This window comes from Oryctolagus cuniculus, chromosome 14, assembly GCF_051225735.1.
Source record: "Oryctolagus cuniculus isolate XC-2025 breed Fujian yellow rabbit chromosome 14, ASM5122573v1, whole genome shotgun sequence".
NCBI lineage: Eukaryota > Metazoa > Chordata > Mammalia > Lagomorpha > Leporidae > Oryctolagus > Oryctolagus cuniculus.
In genome coordinates this window covers 31,447,792-31,468,380 of record NC_142880.1, presented here as the reverse complement: position 1 = coordinate 31,468,380, position 20,589 = coordinate 31,447,792, and the positions used below count along the sequence as shown (strand labels likewise).

The window sequence follows — 20,589 nt, the reverse complement described above, 5'->3', positions numbered from 1 at the left end:
ATTTTCATATACACCTGGAATATCAATGAGATGAGTGATTTCAAAATAGTAGGAAGAATCAACACAGATTTTTGGTTGCAAATAACAGGATTTTAAAACCATGACCATTATCAATAGTCTTTGCAAACAAGTTTCAAAAAAAAAAACTAATGGAAAAATGCAAGCAAAAAAATTCACTGAAAGAATAAAAATAAGCTTGGCAAAAATGAAACACAAAATGATAAATGAAGCACAATTGAAGAAAAGCAAATATTAATTGAACATTCAAATGTAATTCAAAAAAACAACTACTAATAGGCATAAATAACATACATTTTACTCTTTCTTTAATCTATGGTAAGTTAATGGCCCCCAAAAGATGGCTACATCATTATTCCCAGAACCTTTAGCCTATGTTCCCTTATAAAGTAAAAGGAATTCTTAGATATGAGTTACAGATGTTGAGATGGAAGGGGGTTGTCCAGATGAGTCCATTGTAAGCGTAAGAGGAAGACAAGAGGGACAATTTCAGAGAAGGCAATGTGACAAAGGAAACAACAGAAGAAAAAGCATTCCAATGTGCGGCCAAAAGCAGGGGAATGCGGAAAGCCTGCAGAAACCTGAAATACTGAAGAAGTAGATGGTCCTCCAGAGCCTCCAGAGAAAGCCTTGTGATGCGGCGCGTTAGAATCAGTTCTGACATCTAACTACATCTGGGACAATTCTCTACAACGACAATAGGAAGTTAATACAATCCCTAACAGAGATTATATTTCAGTTTCATTCAAAAAGACAGGATGAAACCATTATAGAAAGTATGTTATACAGCTTAGAGAAAGAGCTCTCCTTTTTAAAATGACTTCTCATAGTGTTTCTAATCCTTATACATTAAGATTTCATCTTTATTTTACTTTGGGTAATAAATAGGACATCCCATAATGATCCTAAAACATTCACATAACGACAAGAATCACTAATACTATGAATCTCTCATTAGAACAACCCATTTTCTGTCCCCCTCATTAGGAACACAGATTGCCTAGCCAGTTTCAATTGTAATGTTCAGACCTGGCCATGGAGTTCTGCGCTGAAATGGGAGCTCTTCCCTGAAAAGATGACTATTCACTGGTGTTTGTACTCTTGAGAGCATTCCAAGATCCAGCTCTCGGGACTAACAAGTTTTTTTTTCCCTTTCCTTTGCTTCCTCATTCAGCCACTAACACACACCTTGCCATCTACAATGTTGAGCATGCTGTCTATGGAGTTGTTTCTCTTGCAGTTTTTTCCCTATGAGTTATCCTAGTTACTATGTCTGTTTTAGTGAACAGTTTTGGGAAGACTACAAATCTGCACCACAAGGACTCTTGCTTCCAGAAAGACAGAATACTCTGTAGAAAAGAGTTAACCAAGCAGGCTTGAAGCTCCTGTCCTTAGAAAGGCATGCTTGCAAAGCTGGCTTTGTTGGTATCTGAGAACATGGTTGACAAAGAGTTCCTTACACTCGCATAAAAATAATCCCTCATGGATGACTATCAGCGAGCCTGAACTATGCAAACAATGTGGTTTAGGTTGAACAACTGCTTATCTGTTGGAAAGTTGGAATTTTGGTTTGTGCTAGAGAAAAGGGGCCTAGATCCGGATAAAATTCCTCCTGGGGCAGTGAGTCCCTGATGAGTTTCCTTGGACAGTCCCATCACACACACTGTTGATTTTTGTTTTGTTTTCTTTAAAGCTGGAGAAGAGTGCACGAAGTGTGGTGCTTTTTGAAAAGGAGACAGCCTAAGAAAGCCTGAAAGCAGGTTCTACCAGCTTCTGTCTGTGTCTTTTTCTCTCATAATATGACTGTGGATCCACATTCCATCACTGTAAAAAGTCTTAGCCTAGATTACAATTAAATACTGTGTCCCAAAATCCTTTCTAGCAATTCTCAAAACATGAAGGTGGTATGTGGAACGCTGACACATGGACTTTCCCCTATTCTTCAAACTAAGTTGGCACAGGAACAGAATAGATAATCCAGAAACAGACCAACACAGGTATTCCCAACTTAGTTTTGGCAAATTTACAAAAAACAAATCAATATTACAAAAAGAGCCATTTGAACAAGTGCCAAGTATAAAAAATTTAAGCCCACATACAAAAAAATCCTCAGTGGACAAATTGTGGAATATATAGATAAATTATAGACAGACATATAATAGAAGAATGAAATATTACTCAGCCATTAGAAAGAGCTTGCCATTTCCAACAGTACGGATGAAATTTGGAAGGCTTTACACTCAGTCAGACAGAGGAAGGCAAATGCTGAATAATCTAACATGTGGAACTTTTAAAGGTTAAATTCATAGAGAGAGAGAGAGAGTAGTATTGTAGTTACGAGGGCCAGAGGAGGCAAGAGGACAAGGAAAGTGTGTGGTCATGGAACTTCCACTCATGAAATGAGTAAGCTCAGGGGATCTAATGTACAGCATGGTGGCTACAGTTCATATGAATTATATACTTGAAATTTGCTTAAATGTTTTCACTACAAAGCAAAACAAAATAATGGGTAACTAGGTGAGTTGATGGATGTGTTAACTAAATTGAGTGTGGTAATCAATTTCACAAAACATATGTATATCAAAATCATCATACTGTATAACTGATATAATTTTATTCCTCAATAAAGGCGGAAATTTTAATTGTCTTATTTTGAAAACTATACAGGAAAAGATTTATTAGGCTTGACATCAAATCTACAAATAACAAAAGGTAAAACATATAAACTGGACTGACTTCATTAAAGTTTAAAATTTGTTTTATGAAAGACCCCTGTCAAGAAAATGAAAAGACAAACTAGAGATAAGAAAAGAGGATTTCCAAATTCAGATCTAGAATATATAAAACATTAAAAAAAATCCAATTAGAAAGTGGATTTAAAAAAGTGTGGATATAAAACACAACACAACAAGACAAACAAGCACAAAGGAATGATGTGCCACATTAGTCAGTAGGAAAATACATATTAAATCAATAAGGAGATATCACTACATACCTATAAAAATGGTTCAAATAAAAAATAATGACAGCACCAAATACTGGCAAGGATGAAGAGAAACTGGATCACTCACATTGCTGGTAGGAATGTAAGGCCACTTTTGAAAGACTACACATGAAATTACCATACAATTTCACTCCTGGGTTACCCCAGAGAAGCTATAACTTATGTTCACACACCAGAAAACCTGTATGTGACTGTTTAGAGTGTCTTCATTTCTAACAGCCAAAAACTAGAAACTAAGCAGATATATTTCAAAGAGTGAATGATGAAACAAACTGTAGTATATTCATACTGTTATGGATAGAATTGTGTACCTCAAAAAGTTATGTTCAAGTCATAATCCTTGAAAACTCATAATATGACCTTATTTGGAAACAGGGTTACCGTAGAAGTAATTAGCTAAGATGATGTCACACTGGAGTGGGAGGGGCTCTTAATCCTCATGCCTGTTGTCCTGATAAAAGGAAAATCTGATACATAAAGGAGATACATAGGCAGAACACCACGTCAAGACAGAGCCAGGGGCCAGAGTGATGTCAGACACTGCCATCCCAGAAGCTGGGAGAAAAACATGAAACACATTCAGCCTCAAAGTCCTCCAAAGGAATGAACCCTGCCAACACCTGACTTCAGACTTTTGACCTCCAGAACCGTGAGATTAAAAAAAACTTATGGCTTTTTTTTTTTTTTGGACAGGCAGAGTTAAACAGTGAGAGAGAGAGAGAGAGAAAGATCTTCCTTTCTGTTGGTTCACCCCCCAAATGGCCGCTACAGCACCGCGCCCATCCGATACCAGGAACCAGGTGCTTCCTCCTGGTCTCCCATGCAGGTGCAGGGCCCAAGGACTTGGGCCATCCTCCACTGCCTTCCCAGGCCACAGCAGAGAGCTGGACTGGAAGAGGAGCAACCGGGACAGCATCCAGCGCCCCAACTGGGACTAGAACCCGGGGTGCCAACATTGCAGGTGGAGGATTAGCCAAGTGTGCCAATAAGTTTTTATTTAAAAAAGTAAACATCTAAAAATTGTACATATTTATGGGGTAATATGTGATATTTTCAGGAAGAATACGTTTATACTTTCTAATATTTAGCATTTCTTTACAGTGAAAATATTGAAAAATTGTATCTTCTAGGTTTTCAGAGAAATATAAAGTAACATTATCAATCTACATCCTACATGCAACGGAATCCCAGTGCCCCTTGTTCCTTTCTAGTTATGGTCTAGTCCCCAGAAACCAACCTTTTCCCCATTCTTCCTCCCCATTTCCTCCCTCAGCCTCTGGATCAGAGCATTATGTTTTCAATGTCTATGAGATCCTCTATTTTTTTAGCTACCATGGATGAGTGACGTAATGTGTTATTTGTCTTTCTGTGCCTGGCTTACTTCATTTAACAAAACGTTATCCAGTTCCATCCATGTTATTGCAAATGACAAGGTTTCATCATTTTGTGGCTAAGCAATATTCCATTGTGTATATGTACATTTTACAAATTCATTAGTGCGTGCACACTTAGGTTGCTTTCTCTTTCTGGCTATTGTGAACTGTATAATAATAAACAGGAACACACCCATGTCTCCACAATAGACCAACTGGATTTATACACAGTAGTGGGATTTCTGGGTCATATGGTAGTACTATTTTTAGTTTTTGAAGAGCCTCCATACTGTTTTCTATTTTCTGCAATGATTGTGTTAACTTACATGCCTTTTGACACTGCCCAGTGGCTCACTTCTCTCCACAGCCTTGTCAACACTTGCTACCTTCTGTCTCTTTCATGATAGCCAATCTCACTGAACTGAGGTGGTATCTCCCTGTGGTCTTGATTTGCACTTCCCAGGTGATTAATGATATTAAGCATTTTGTCATCTATATTTGTTGGCCATGTGTACATCTTCCACTACTAAATGTCTGCTTACATCTATTGCCCTTTTTTTTTTTTTTTTGCTAATGAAATCAATTTAGTTCTTTGTATATTCTGGATTTTAACACAATATCAAATATACAGCTTGCAAATATTTTATTCCATTATGTAGGTTATCTTTTGATTATTTCCTTTGCTGTGCAAAAGCTCTTAAGTTTGGTGAAATATCACTTGTCTATTTTTTTTATTTCCTGTGTTTTTGGAGTTTGATTCAGAAAATCCTTGGACTCAATGTCCTGAAATTGTTTCCCTAAGGTTTCTTCTAATAACCTCAAAGTTTCGAGTGTCTTAATTAGGTCTTTAATCCATTTTGAGATAATTTTATAAATGAGATTGGGGTCTACTTTCATTCTGCACGTGGTTATTCAATTTTTCAGGCAACATTTATGAAAAAGACTACCCTTTTGCCAATATATACCCTTCGCACCTCTGTCAAAAATCATTTGGCTGTAGATATATGGGTTTACTTCTAGGGTATCTATTCAGTTTCAATGAATCATGATTCACTTTAAAGCCAATATCATGCTGATTGAATTACTAAAGTTGGGTTATTTATTTTAAAGTTAAGTGTTGCTTTGTTCTTTTTGCTGAAGATCAATTTGGCTGTTTGGGGTCTTTTAAGCTTCCATATAAATTTTAGAACTGTTTTTTCTAGCTCTGTGAAAATTATCATTGGTATTTTGATAGGGATTGCACCAAATCTATAAATTGCTATGGGTAATATGCACATTTAATGGTATTGATTCTACTAATCCATCAACATAGGATGCATTTATATTTCATAGTGTCTTCCATTTTTTATCAATGGTTTATAATTTTCATTATAAAAATCTTTTCAATTTTTTTGTCTAAACTTAATTTCCAGGTATTTTATTTTATTTTTTGTAGCTATTAGAAATGGAATTGCTTCTCCATTTCCTTTTTAGGTAATTCTCCTTTGATGTATAACAATGCTACTGATGTTCATACACTAACTTTATATCCTTTACTGAATTTGTTTAGAATCTTTGGAGTGCCAACAGTGACAGTAAGATTTCCTCCTTTTAAAAGTGGATACCCTTTATTTCATTCTCTTGCCTGAACAGTTCTAGCTAGGACTTCCAGTATTATGTTGATGAAAAGTGAAAGTGGGCATGTTTGCCTTGTTATAGGTCTTAGAAAGCCTTCAGTTTTCCTTGGCTTATTTTACTAAGTATAATGTTTTCCAGTTTCATCTATTTTGTTGCAAACAATAAGATTTCACTTTTTTTTACCACTGTGTAGTAATCCTTAATATACATATCCCATAATGTCTTTATCTATTCTTCAGTTGATGGACATTTGGGTTGATTCCATGTTTCAGCTACTGTGAATTGAGCTGACATTAACATGGGGGTACAGATAACTGTTTCATATGCTGATTTCAGTTCCCTTGGGTAAATTCCCAGGAGTGGGATGGCTGGGTCATATAGTAGGTATATATTCATTTCTGAGAAATCTTCCTACTGTCTTCCACGGTGGCTGTACCAGTTAACATACCCACCAACAGCCGATTAGAGTACCTCCTCCCTAACTTCCTTGCGAATATTTGTTGTTTCTTGATTACTGTATGAAAGCAACTCTTACAGGGGTGAAGTAAAACCTCATTGTGGGCCGGCGCCGCGGCTCACTAGGCTAATCCTTCGCCTAGCGGCGGCCCACAATATCACCTTCAAAAAACTCACTGATTCCAATGTGATATTTCCATGGACTGGATGAATACATGCTGGTAAAATCCATATGCTGAAATCCTAACTCCCAAGGTGATGGCATTAGGAGGCAGGGTTTAGAGAGGTGATTGGATCATGGGAGTGGAGCATTCGTAAATGGAATGACTGTCTTTAAACAAGGGATCCCAGGCCGGCGCCATGGCTCTCTCCTCCGCCTGCGGCACCAGCATCACAAATGGGCACCAGGTTATAGTTCGGTTGCTCCTCTTCCAGTCCAGCTCTCTGCTGTGGCCCAGGAAGGCAGTGGAGGATGGCCCAAGTGCTTGGGCCCCTGCACTAGCATGGGAGACTTGGAAGAAGCTCCTGGCTCCTGGCTTCAGATTGGCACAGCTCCAGCCATTGCAGCCAACTGGAGAGTGAACCAGAAGATGGAAGACTTTTCTCTCTCTCTCTGTCTCTGCCTCTCCTCTCTCTGTGTAACTCTGACTTTCAAATAAATAAATTAATTTTTAAAAAGAAATAAAGAAACAAATCTTTAAACAGAAAGAACAGATAGTAAAAAAAATACTAAGACTGAACTATATTAGGTTGAGTTGTGTTGGGTCATTGTGCTGGGGAGATTTAAGTCAGTCTTGTACTTGGGGAATTTAGGATACTTCTAATACATTAGGATACTTCTAATACATATTAGGTAGGTAACTGACATGGCCTCAGAGTTCAGAAAAAAATCTGACTGAAAGTAACAAATGTGGGTCATCTTCAGGAAATCACCTAGGAAAAGAGTTTAGGAAAATGAATGACATAGCATAGGGCCATGACTTACATGGATTGGCTGACTGGAGGAGAATGAATTTGCTAAGGAATGTCCAGAATTATAGGAATAAGATCTGGCATCTTGGGTTCTAAAGGCCAAGGGAAAAGATGAAACATGAACCAACAAAGAGATCACTTGTGACCTTAGAGATACTTATTTCTATTGTGATGGGGCAAAAGCCAGATCATGTGGACTGAAAACAAATTGAGAATTGAGGAAATGAATGAGCATGATCATTTTTTTTAAGATTTGTTTATTTTACTTGAAAGTCAGAGTTACATAGACAGAGGGGGAGAGGCAGATAGAGAAGGAGAGACAGCGAGAGAGAGAGAGAGAGAGAGAGAGAGGGGTCTTCCACCCGCTGGGTCACTCCCCAGTTGGCCGTAACAGCAGGAGCTGCGCTGATCCGAAGCCAGGAACCAGGAGCTTCTTTCAGATCTCCCATGCTGATGCAGGGGGCCAGGACTTGGGTCATCTTCTACTGCTTTCCCAGGCCATAGCAGAGAGATGGATCAGAAGCCGAGCAGCTGGGCCTCGAACCGGCACCTACATGGGATACCAGCACTGCAGGCGACAGCTTTACTTGCTACGCCACAGCGTTGGCCCCAATAATCACTGTTAAAATACATTTATACTAAGATAGCAGAAGTCAAAGAAAGTAGGTGGAGAAAAATACGGAAATTAAAAAAGGGGCTTTAGAGGGTGTACAGGGAGATAGTGATTGTTACTAGAAGTCAAATATCTTTTTAAATTGAGTGCAAGAATCTTATTGATAAGAAAAGGTAAACATAATACACAATATAATACAAATTTTCTGAGAAAATAAGAGATGATGAGTTATAACAAAAAAGGCACAGGAAATAGTCTTAGAACAAGGAAACAGTCTATTGAAATAAGGAAAGATAATGGTACAGGCCGGTGCCGCGGCTCAATAGGCTAATCCTCCGCCTTGCGGCGCCGGCACACCGGGTTCTAGTCCCGGTCGGGGCACCAGATTCTGTCCTGGTTGCTCCTCTTCCAGTCCAGCTCTCTGCTATGGCCTGGGAGTGCAGTGGAGGTGGGCCCAAGTGCCTGGGCCCTGCACCTGCATGGGAGACCAGGAGAAGCACCTGGCTCCTGGCTTCGGATCAGTGTGGTGCACCGGCCACAGCATGCCAGCTGCAGCGGCCATTGGAGGGTGAACCAACAGTAAAGGAAGACCTTTCTCTTTGTCTCTCTCTCTCTCTCTCACTGTCCACTCTGCCTGTCAAAAAAAGAAAAAGAAAGAAAGATAATGGTACAAATGTAGAGGATATAGAACTATAGATATAGTTCCAGAAAATACAGGAGCTCTCACTTAATGTTTTAGTTTTATCTGCAATGTAGAAGACAACCTGCTAACTATGATGATAAAGATAAAAGAGTCAGAGATTTGGGAAAAGTGGAGAATTTTTGCAAAGTACAAACATTAAGAACAGAGAAATATATCATATCACAAATTCCTTGAGAGTCTTCATAAATCAAGCCAGTTGTAACAGGACGATACCAAAAAATGTACAAGGCCCAGTCAAGGGGCGGGTGCTGTGGTGTGGAGGGTAAAGCTGCCGCCTACAGTGCTGGCACCCCATATGGGCATCAGTTCAACTCCCAGCTGCTCCACTTCCAATCTAGCTCTCTGCTATGGCCTGGGAAAGCAGTGGAAGATGGACCAAGCCCTTGAGCCCCTCCACCCATATGGGATACCCAGAAGACACTGCTGGCTCCTAGCTTAGGATCGGCTCAGCTCCAGCCATTGCAACCAATTGGGAGTGAACCAGCGGGTGGAAGACGCCTCTCTGCCTCTCATTCTCTTTCTGTGTGACTCTAACTTTCAAATAAATAAATAAATCTTTGTCGCTCCCCCTCTTCATGGAGGAGCAACACAGGACCCTGCGCTGTTCTTTCGTCTGCTCGGCCCTCCCCGGGTTTGCTGCTGGTTCTTCCCGGGTTGGCTACTATCCCTTCCACCTCCGTGGAAGGGCAGTTCCCCCTGGCCGCATTCCCCACTTCCGCAGGGGAGCGGCACACCGCCGGCCGGTTCTCTCGGGGGCTGCACAGGTGTTCCTTCAGCTAGATGTTCCCCATAGATGTTCCTGGTACATGCCGTCTCTCTCCTCCTTTATAGTCCTCCTCCGCCAATCCTAACTCGGCTGCCCACACGCCGAGTACGCTGCTCTCCAATCAGGAGCAAGTCCTACAGTTTATTGGTTGAACTGGAGGCAGCTGGGTAGAAGCTGTTTTCTCCTCTCCCAGCGCCATATTGTAGGAGAGCAGATGCATAGAATAAGTCTTAATTCCAGTAACTTAGTCTAGTCCGAGCTGCTCCCCACAGAGGAGAGCAGATGCATAGAATAAGTCTTAATTCCAGTAACTTAGTCTAGTCCGAGCTGCTCCCCACAGATCCCCCTTTCTTTTTATTTTTTTGGCGTTGATACGCGCCTGTCTTCGGTGTCCCGCGGCACACACTCTGCTCTACTTGCTAGAGTTGCCACAGGCTCTTACAAGTCCTATCAATCAGGCAAACCGAATCCGGGTCCTCTCTTCGCCATGTTGTGAGGAGGTTTTTAGGTGCTGATGCGTGCCTGTGTTCGGTGCCCTGCAGCGCATGCTCTGGTCGAGCCTGCAGGGGCTTACAAGCCCTATCAGGCAAACCGAATCCAAGCCTTCTCATTGCCTTATTGTGGGGGAGACTTATTAGTGTTGGTTCGTGCCTATCTTCGGTGACCTGCAGCTCATACTCTGGTCGAGCTGCTTGCTGGCGCTTACCGCCTTAATCAGGCAGACCGAATCCAAGCTTTCTCATTGTTGTATTGTGGGGAAGCCTTACTGATGTTAATTCGTGCCTATCTTCGGTGACCTGCGGTGCATAAGCTGCTAGCTGCCCGCAGGTGCTCATCGTGCTCATCGCCTCACTTAATCAGGCAGACCGAATCCAAGCTTTCTCATTGGCATGTTGAGGGGAGGCCTTTCTATTTCTCTATTTCTCTATCTCCGGGCATTCCTATTTCTCCCATTTTACTTCTATCTTCCAGCATTCCTATTTCTCTCACTTTACTTCTAAAACTTCTGTTTCTCTTATCCCTGCGGCTTTCCGGCGCCCGCCCCGAGACTGCTTCTCGGCGGCTTCCCGGCTCTGAGCCGCTTCAGCCCGCGCTTCTCCGATCTGCGCGGCTTCCCGGCTTTGCGCGGCTTCCCGGCGCCTCGCCCCGCGGCAGCTTCACGGCTCTGCGCGGCTTCCCGGCGCCTCGCCCCGCAGGCGGGTTCCCGGCTCTGCGCGCACGCTCCGCGGTCTCCACGCACTTCGCGCCCGCACCACGGCCTCGCGCCAGCCCCGGCGTTCCCCATCTATTCACACCCCGTGCTCTCTCTGCACGCGGCGGCTTCCGCGAATGTTTCCGCCACCACCGGCATTCAGTCCAAGTTCCCCGGACTAACCTGGCGAATTCCAACCTGGCGTACGTCTCCGCCCCACGATTTGGCTTCCCGTCCTTTGCTCCCCGGGCTAATCAGACGGATCCCAATCTGGCTTACGTCTCAGCTTCTGGTTTCAACTTTTCGCCCCCTATTCCCGGGCTAACTTGAGAATCCCAAAGTGGCTTTCGTTTCCGCCTCGGCCTGCCCCCCGCGGCTTCAATTTCCCTAACATTTTTCTCTACCCGGTATGTTTCCCAAGCTTTCCTCCAACAATACTCCTCCCTCATTTCTCCTGGCCTCTCCCCACAGTCCGCGTCCAAGTCTGTTTGTTCTAGCTTTCACTTTCGCTTTCGACCTTAGAGATTTCTCCCAGCTTCCCCCCGTAGTCCGTATCTGAGTCTATGCCTAGGCTTTCAATAGCTTCTTCCGGCTCCTTTTTCGTCCGGCTTTTCCCTAGGCTGTTTGCTAGTCTCTCTCTCCGGTAATTTCCACTTCTTCCCGTTTCTTCCCTCCTAAGTTTTTTATCCGTCCTAGGTTTCCTATCCGAGTCACGTTTCTTCCCTCCTAAGTTTTCTATCCGTCCTAGGTTTCCTATCCGAGTCACGGCACCATTATGTCGCTCCCCCTCTTCGTGGAGGAGCAACACAGGACCCTGCGCTGTTCTTTCGTCTGCTCGGCCCTCCCCGGGTTTGCTGCTGGTTCTTCCCGGGTTGGCTACTATCCCTTCCACCTCCGTGGAAGGGCAGTTCCCCCTGGCCGCATTCCCCACTTCCGCAGGGGAGCGGCACACCGCCGGCCGGTTCTCTCGGGGGCTGCACAGGTGTTCCTTCAGCTAGATGTTCCCCATAGATGTTCCTGGTGCATGCCGTCTCTCTCCTCCTTTATAGTCCTCCTCCGCCAATCCTAACTCGGCTGCCCACACGCCGAGTACGCTGCTCTCCAATCAGGAGCAAGTCCTACAGTTTATTGGTTGAACTGGAGGCAGCTGGGTAGAAGCTGTTTTCTCCTCTCCCAGCGCCATATTGTAGGAGAGCAGATGCATAGAATAAGTCTTAATTCCAGTAACTTAGTCTAGTCCGAGCTGCTCCCCACAGAGGAGAGCAGATGCATAGAATAAGTCTTAATTCCAGTAACTTAGTCTAGTCCGAGCTGCTCCCCACAAATCTTAAAAAAAAAAAAAGGCCCAGTCAAGATTAAAGAAACCAGCAACCACTGTGTTAGATGGAAGCAATTACTGAAGTCAGATTTGAAATTCTAAAAGTTAGGCAAAATTTAAATTTTAAAGCAAAAGACAAGAATACACTAAGGCAAAACTAGAGGACCCAAGAACACAGTTACAAATCCAAATATCAGCAAGGCAAACAACAGTACAACACAGTACATCTCAGAGCGACTTTTATAGGTGAAGCAGATTACTCTTTTCCTTGTTTATCTGATTCCCTCTAACATAAGAGAAGCTAATTTCTAGATAATAATCGTCTGCCACTTTTTTTAACACAGGAATTCATGGTGAGTCTGGGGCGAAAGGATGCAAGTGAGTAAGGCCAGCTTTTAACAAACGATTTTTGGAAAACAATTCAAATTTTTGAAACATTAAGATATGATCAGTACACTATATTTATATAAACACAGAATCACTTTTCTAGAGTCCATAAAATAACTACACAGTTTTATACTTAAAATGAAAATTTCCATTTTCATTAATAGTACATGGTATCATGTAACTAAAGTATTTCTCTAAAATTACATCAACTAAACTTCCTTTGTTCAAAATTTTTTTTTTTTTTTTACTCACTCAGATTTCTTTTCACATGTCTTAGAAGACTCTTCAATCCTATTTTCTAGCTCCAGGACAGCCTCCTCCTTGTTTAAAAGCATCTGCTGGGTCTGCATTAGATCTTCTGCTAAAGTTTTCAACCTAGAATGAACAATTTTCTCATTATCAATCAACATGCTAATTATATTGACTGTACACATAGCAAAAAGCATTCAAACACCTAAGGCTGCAATGGCCCAAACAGTAGTTATATGTAATTAGCTAGATTAAAGTAAAAATTCAGTTCTTTGATTGTATTAGCAACGTTTCAAATGCTAAAGCAAAAGACATAGCTAATGGCTCCCTTATTGAATAGAACAGAAAAGAACACTTTAAACATCACAGTAGCTATTCTTGGATAGTGGTCTAAGAGTCTTCGTTAATCAAAAGAAAATACAGAAACAGAAAGAAGGGAAAAGAGTACTAAAGTAAATGAATATCTGCCGTTTCCCAGTAAGAGTTTATAGAGAAAAGATCAGGCCTTTTGTTTTCAGAGAAAAATATACATATATTTTGACCTTGCCATTTTTTTCTCTGAGACTCCTGCAAATTCTTAAGTTCATTTAATCTATTTTCTCATGTGTAATTTCAATACAGTAACATTTGCCTCATACTATTCTTTTAATCATCAAATGAAATAAATGTATAGAATGACCATACTCGGCAGACATTCAGTAAAATGGAAATTAGTATTATTTGCCTATGTTATCACTTCTCAGCCTTTTGACTGGATCAAGTATATTTGCATATGTTATATCTTCAGAGAAATCTTTTTTAAAAAAGATTTACTTTATTTATTTGAATAGCAGAGTTAGAGAGAGACAGAGAGAGAGAATCTTCACTCTCCAAATGGCAGCAGCAAAGGCCAGGTTGGGCCAGTCAGAAGCCAGGAACCTGGAGAGCTTCTTCCAGGTGCCCCACGCGGGTGCAGGGGCCCAACCACTTGGGCCATCTGCTGCTGCTTTTCCCAGGCCATTATCTGGGAGCGGGATTGGAAGTCGAGAAGCCGGGACTTGAATTGGCACTCATATGGGTTGCTGGCATCACAGGCAGAGGTTTAACCTGCTATGCCACAACGCCGGCCCCCAGGGAACTCTTTTAATAACATTTTCTACACAGATTTGAAGAGAATTTAATACATAAAATGTACTCACAGATGACATAATTTATGAAACTAGAAATTATGTAAAAATCAATTTTGAATGAGTTTATAAATGCCTATCTCATTCACGTTGAATTTAATAAAAATTTGTTTTCTTTCTCTTCATTGCTTTCCTCTCCTCTGTTAGAACTTTTGTTTCACACTTTTTTTGTCTTCTCTTCATGGTTATTTTTTCATTCACCTCTCTTCTCAACCCTTTCATTCTTTATATAAACAAATGTTTACTAAGCACATTTTTAGTGTATCAGATTCTCTTCTAGACATTAGAGATACAATAACAAACAAGATAACAAGATTGCCTTCAGGAAAACGACATTCTACTAGACATACACAAAGCAGAAAAGACAGATGATTCACAAGAATGAAAATTCCATGGGAAAAATATTTTCCTTTTCTTACCATTATTCCCTAAAAACCTGACGAATGTAAATTAAGTGAAAGAGAACATAGTAGTAACTACAGTTTATGCACAGATGACATAATAAATTGTATATACAGAGTTTGCAAATTTCAAAACGCTATTTACTCTCATGTCACTATTTTATTTTTCATCTGTAAATATTATAGTAACTGCTGTTTCATGTATAAATAGAAATGAAATGGCTTTATCCCTTACATTGTTAAAATTAAATATCATGGTATCATCATAAAGACTACTTAAATGTCATAAAACGACCCTATCGAAAAAATTTCACAAAATAACATAATCTTTAACATTTACTGAGGGCCAAGCTCAATTTTAAATACTTTAAAAATAGGCTTTGGGGCTGACGCCGTGTTGTAGTATCTTAAGCACCTGCCTACGCTGCAGGCATCCCATACAGGCACCGATCCGGCTGCTCCACTTCCAATCCAGCTCCCTGTTGATGGTCTAGGAAAGCTATAGAAAATGGTCCAACTACTTGGGACCCTACACCTACATGGGAGAATAGGAAGAAGCTCTTGTCTCCTGGCTTTGGTTTGGCTCCGCTCCAGCAGTTGCAGCCATTTGGGGAATGAACCAGCAGATGGAAGACCTTTCTGTTTCTTCCTCTCTCTGTCTGTAACTCTGCCTCTCAAGTAAATAAATAAATCTTTAAAAATAAAAGGCTTTTAAATGCATGCATTTTTACAATAATATTATGATTACATCCATTTATCTATGAGGAACTATGTCACAAAGAGATTAGCATCTAGTCCAAAGTCACAGAGCTCAAAGTGGAACAGCCAGTATTATTAGCACCTTATATCCTGAGTCCATGGTCTCAACAACTAATATGCTCTGTTTTAGTAATTCCATCTCGTAGAATACTTGTGTACTTCCACAAGTACACAAATATGTAAGCACAAGGATGTTTACTAAAGAACTGTATAGAATCTAACAAGCAAAGATGAATGCATCATGATGACTGCGACACCAAACCTTCAGACACCTCACTTGCATGATTCCTTCCAAGATTCTATACTTAATTCTGTAATTTTGTATAGTTCCTCTTAAAGGTGCTTCCCAGTTTTATAAGCCTCAGATCTGACAAAACCTGGATTCATCTCTTCCAATAGGAAAAAAAAAACTGGAAATAACCTAAATATCCACTAGTAACTAGCTAAATTAAATTATGTTACATGCAAGCAATACACCATTAGGAAGGTTTCAAACAGGTTAAGAATAGAGGATAATGCAAAGAGTATGCATAGACTAATCACATTTACATCAAGAAAACTATTAATTTTGACAGACACTAATATGAGATGTTTATGGAGGAAATAGGGTGAGGGGTGTATGGGAACTCTGTGTTACTACATCATAAGTTTTGTTTTGTAAACAGGAAGCTATTCTGAAATAAAATGGTTTTTTTAAGAGACGCTTTATTTATTTGAAAGGCAGAGTTATAAAGAGGGAAAGATAGAGAGAGAAAGGTCTTCCATCTGCTGGTTCACTCCCCAAATGCCTTCAACAGCTGGGGCTAGGCTAGGCTGAAGTCAGGACCCAGGAGCTTCATCTGGGTCCCTCACGTAGGTGCAGGGGCCCAAGGACTGGACCATCTTCCTCTGCTTTCCGAGGCACATTAGCAGGGAGTTGGACCAGAAGTGGAGCGACCAGAACTTGAACCAGTGCCCATATGGGATGCTGGCACTGCAGGTGGTAGCTTTACCTTCTATGCCACAACACTGGCCCCAGTAAAATGCTCTAAAAAATTAAAAACAATTTATGTACATGTATATGCTTGTACTCTCGATACGCATTTCTGGAAAGACACATAAGCTTCTTTCAAGTAGTAACCCTAGAAAGCAATAATAGAGAGAAGTAGTCTACAAAAAGGAGGAAGGAGTATTTTGGTTTTTTTTCACTGTACAGATTTAGTCCCTGATCCAAAATTCCAAAATTAAAAAAAAATGCTCCAAAATGAAAAACTTTTTGAGCACCAACATGAAACATGTAGAAAATTCCACAACTGGCCTCCTGTAACACATTACAATCAAAACACAGATACGCTAAAATATTGTATAAAATTATCTTTAGACTATATGTATATGACACAAATGAATTTTGCGTTTAGATTTCCATTCTCTTCCCAAGATACTTCATTGTATATATGCAAATATTTCAAAATCTGAAACATTTCTGGTCCCAAGCATTTTGGATAAGGAATACTCATCCTTTATTACAATTTCATATGATTTTGTAGACTTTTTTTTTTGAAAGATTTATTTATTTATTTGAAAGTCAGTGTTACAGAGAGAAAGATCTTCCATCTGCTGGTTCACATCCCAGATGGCCACAAATGCCAGGGCTGGGTACTGCTGAAGCCAGGAGCCAGGAGATTCATCCAGGTCTCCCATGTAGGTGCTTGAGCCCAAGAACTTGGGCCATACTCTGTTGCTCTTCCAAAGCCATTATCAGGGAGTCACTATCAGAAGTGGAGCAGCTGGGACACAAACTGGTGCCCACAAGGAATGCATTGCAGGCAGTGGCTTTACCTATGCCACCATGCCGGCCCCAGATTTTGCAAATTTTATCATCTGCATGCATTATTCAAGCAACTGTTGAAAACTTCATCGTATTTAAAGATATAAAGACTAAAACACTTGTTATATATAATAGGAGGTTTTCTTATATAACTCTTTATATAATGTCAAATCATTGGCTAGTATTATCTAAAACTTACAGCACTCTTAGAGAAAACCAATGTCCTAAATATCTATAAATAGCTCACCAAACAAATAATCTCAACTGCTTTGTTTCTTTAGTGAAATTTCCTGTAATGTCATTTTAATTGTGACATCTGGATAATAACGAAATGGAATAAAGGTTAAAGTTGCCTGACACTTCTGTCTAAATTACTGCAACATAAATTGAAGAAATAAAGTATTTCTTGCCACCTCAAACTTAAAACACAATTGCAATAGCATAGCATTTTATGGCTGACTTTCTATTCCATGACACAAATCTTTACTAGCTTCTCTCAAGATTAAACAGTTGGCTCCTATTAAACCAAACAAAAGCCATGGGTTTCTGTTAAATATGTATATTCAGCTCCTAATACCCAAACTAATCCACCTCCACTCAAACAAATCCACTAGCTTTCTTCCATACAGCTTCTTCATTTACCTTAACCAAACTGTCCTCCTAACATGTCATCATCCTTCTAATATTTTACATTTTCCTCATCTTCCCAACTTACTCTGAAAGTATATATTCCTTAAGAGATTAACCTGGAGCTAAGAGTGGGCAGGAAGGCAGCCAAAATAGGCTTTCTAAACCAGGTTCAAAGGTTCTGTCTAGGAGGTGAGGGACTATTGCGCATTCGACATTCTAATGAAATATAAAGTTGGCTTACATTGTTAGCTAGGTTAAACTAGTGTCATCACAGGAGTAAACAAACATTTTCTCTAAAGGTCTGCAGAGTAAATATTTTAGATTTTGCCACCAAGAGGCAAAACCAAGGATATTAAGTAGGTATTAAAATACAAAAGAGAAAAGAAATACTCACAAATACTTTATTGGCAAATTCAAAACTACAATAATAATAAGATATAATTTATTGTAATACCATTCTATAAATGAGAAAGATGGAAATCTTCAAAGATGGTATCACAGCTAGCCCTCTACATCAATGGGGTCTGTATCCATGGAGTCAATCAATCACAGATAGAAAATATATGAAATAAAAAAATTGTGTCTTTACTAACATAAAAATATTTTAGTTTTGTTATTATTCCCTAAACAATATAGTATAACAACTATTTATATAGTATTAAATATTATAAATAATATACCTACAGTATATGCGAGGATGTGGGTAGGTTATATGCAAATATTACCCCATTTTCTACCAGGAACTTAAGAATCCATGCATCTTGGTATCTCTGGGGGATCCTAGAACCAATCCCCATGGACATCAAAGGATGACTTCCTCACTGGAGTTAAAAGAAAGTTCTTACTAAAAATCAATTGTAAATGTTTACTGTTAATGCATACATAGTGAGATTTTATGTATTTCATCTTTGGAAATGTCTTTTCACACAGATTGTTAGGAGCAAATACCAATATCTATCCATGAGTGTAAGTATATTCAGTGCTTAGCAAAAATAGAATAATTACATAATAAATGCTAAGCTTTGCCACCTAATTCAATAACAAAAAGATTCACACTCAGCTGTGCCTGAAAAATGCAACACTTGAAATCCATTTTCTCTTCTCTTCCTGCTTTGATATGACAGGCAAGAAGTAAATAAAATGCTACATATCCTTATATGGGAGGCACTCAAACTAGTACTAGGTTATAACTGTGTCACTGTGATTTGTACTGTACCAAGAAGCAGTGCGGAGCAATGAGAGTACCACATACAGTCTGTCATGACTGCTTGACTCTGCGATTGTAGCAGGAAATTACCCATAGACAACAAGTAAATGAATGAATAAAACTTTATGCATCCTGATGTTTAAATTTTATTTTATTTTCATGTGTCTTGAAAAGTAATTCTCTTTTTGATTTATTTCAATCATCCTAAAATGTTAACAACAGGGGCTGGCACTGTGGTGCAACAGGTTAAAACCCTGGCCTGCAACACCAGCATCCCATATGGGCACAGGTTCAAGTCCCAGCTGCTCCACTTTTGATCCCTACTAATGGGCCTGGAAACAGCGGAGGATGGCACAAGTCCTTGGGCCCCTTCACCTACAAGGAGACCTGGAAGAAGCTCCTGGATCCTGGCTTCAAATCAGCTCAACTCTAGCAGTTGTGACCATCTGGTGAGTGAAACAGCAGATGGAAGACCTCTCTCTCTCCCTTCCAGCAATCTTAGCTCATGGGTTATAGAAAAACAGGCAGCAAACTGGATTTAGCTTATGAGAAGTACAAATTGCTAATTTATGACCTTGAAGAAGATCATTTTTCACACAGAAAATTACCAATCTTAAAACTAAAATATTCTTATTTTTATTATATTATAAATATATTCTATTATAAACATCATGATTTTAAATTTTAAAAAGTATATGGGGTGGGGGGAGGCTGGCGCTGTGGTGCAGCGGGTTAACGCCCTGGCCTGAAGTGCCAGCATCCCATAAGGGCGCCGGTTCTAGTCTCAGCTGCTCTACTTCCAATCCAGCTTTCTGCTATGGCCTGGGAAAGCAGTAGAAGATGGTCCGAGTCCTTGGGCCCCTGCACCCACGTGGGAGACCCAGAGGAAGCTCCTGGCTCCTGGCTTCAGATTGGCACAGCTCTGGCCATTGCAGCCAATTGGGGAGTGAATCATCGGATGGAAGACCTCTCTCTCTCTTTCTCTCTGCCTCTCCTCTCTCTGTGTAACTCTGACTTTCAAATAAATAAATAAATCTTAAAAAGAAAAGTATATTGGGAAACACAAAGCCTGAGATTGAGCTTGGTTTAGAATACATGACTATACATTTTATACAATCTTTTGGAACTCAAATGTATTTCCTACTAATAGGTTATAATATTTCATAATAAAGAGAATCTTGTTTTAAACTAGAAAATAGTCAACAAAGAACCTAAGTCAACCTAAAGACCTTAAATATCTATCATTTTGCTAAAATTAATCAAAACTACTTCATTGGTACACACATTATTGCTCACATTACTTTAGAATAGTCTTAGAATTTTCCATAATTAAATGACTGATGTGCTGATTACATAACTTCATTTAAGTTGGCAATGAATAATGAATGTGAGTGCCACATCCATTCAAAAATGACAAAAACCATATAATAGGTATTTTACAAAATTTTTAAAACTTTTTTGTTATTAATATTTATTTGAAAGGCAGAAATAAACTGAGAGAGAGAGAGAGAGAGAGAGAGAGATATTATCCATTGATTTATTCCTCAAATGCCTGTAACAGCCTGGGTTGGGCCATGCTAAAGCTAGGAGTTGGGAACTCAACCAAATTTCCCACTTGGGTGGCAGGGGGCCAATCACTTAAGCCATTACCTGCTGCCTTCCAGTGTGCACATTTGCAGGAAGATGGAATTGGAAACAAAGTCAGGACTCAAACTCACATAATTGAATATGGGATGTGGGTGTCCCAAGTGGCTTTTAACCACTATAAAGAATGCCTATTCCTGAATATATTCTTCTAATGTTGAAAATTTTTATAGCCTTTATTTTTGCAGTTTATTTAATGAATTAAAATTCCTTAGTCCCAAATTATTCATTTAAATAGTGATTAGTTGAGAAGAAATATTTATATATATATGATTTTAATAAGTTGATGATTAAAAAATCAATGAAG

At 39.9% G+C, this 20,589-nt stretch overlaps 1 protein-coding gene across 29 annotated transcripts in view; it reads right to left on the bottom strand.

Annotated features, from left to right (window-relative positions):
- Positions 1–20,589, bottom strand: part of FER (FER tyrosine kinase) — a 428,569-nt gene that overhangs the window by 309,994 nt on the left and 97,986 nt on the right. For all 29 annotated transcript variants that reach the window (XR_011381953.2, XR_016220600.1, XR_016220599.1 and 26 more), the window contains one exon: positions 12,672–12,794. Coding sequence is in view for 23 of the 29 variants with exons in the window: in XM_070056512.2 (XP_069912613.1) it covers positions 12,672–12,794 (123 nt within the window). In the remaining 6 variants the exon portion in view is untranslated. The remainder of the gene's footprint in view (positions 1–12,671; positions 12,795–20,589) is intronic.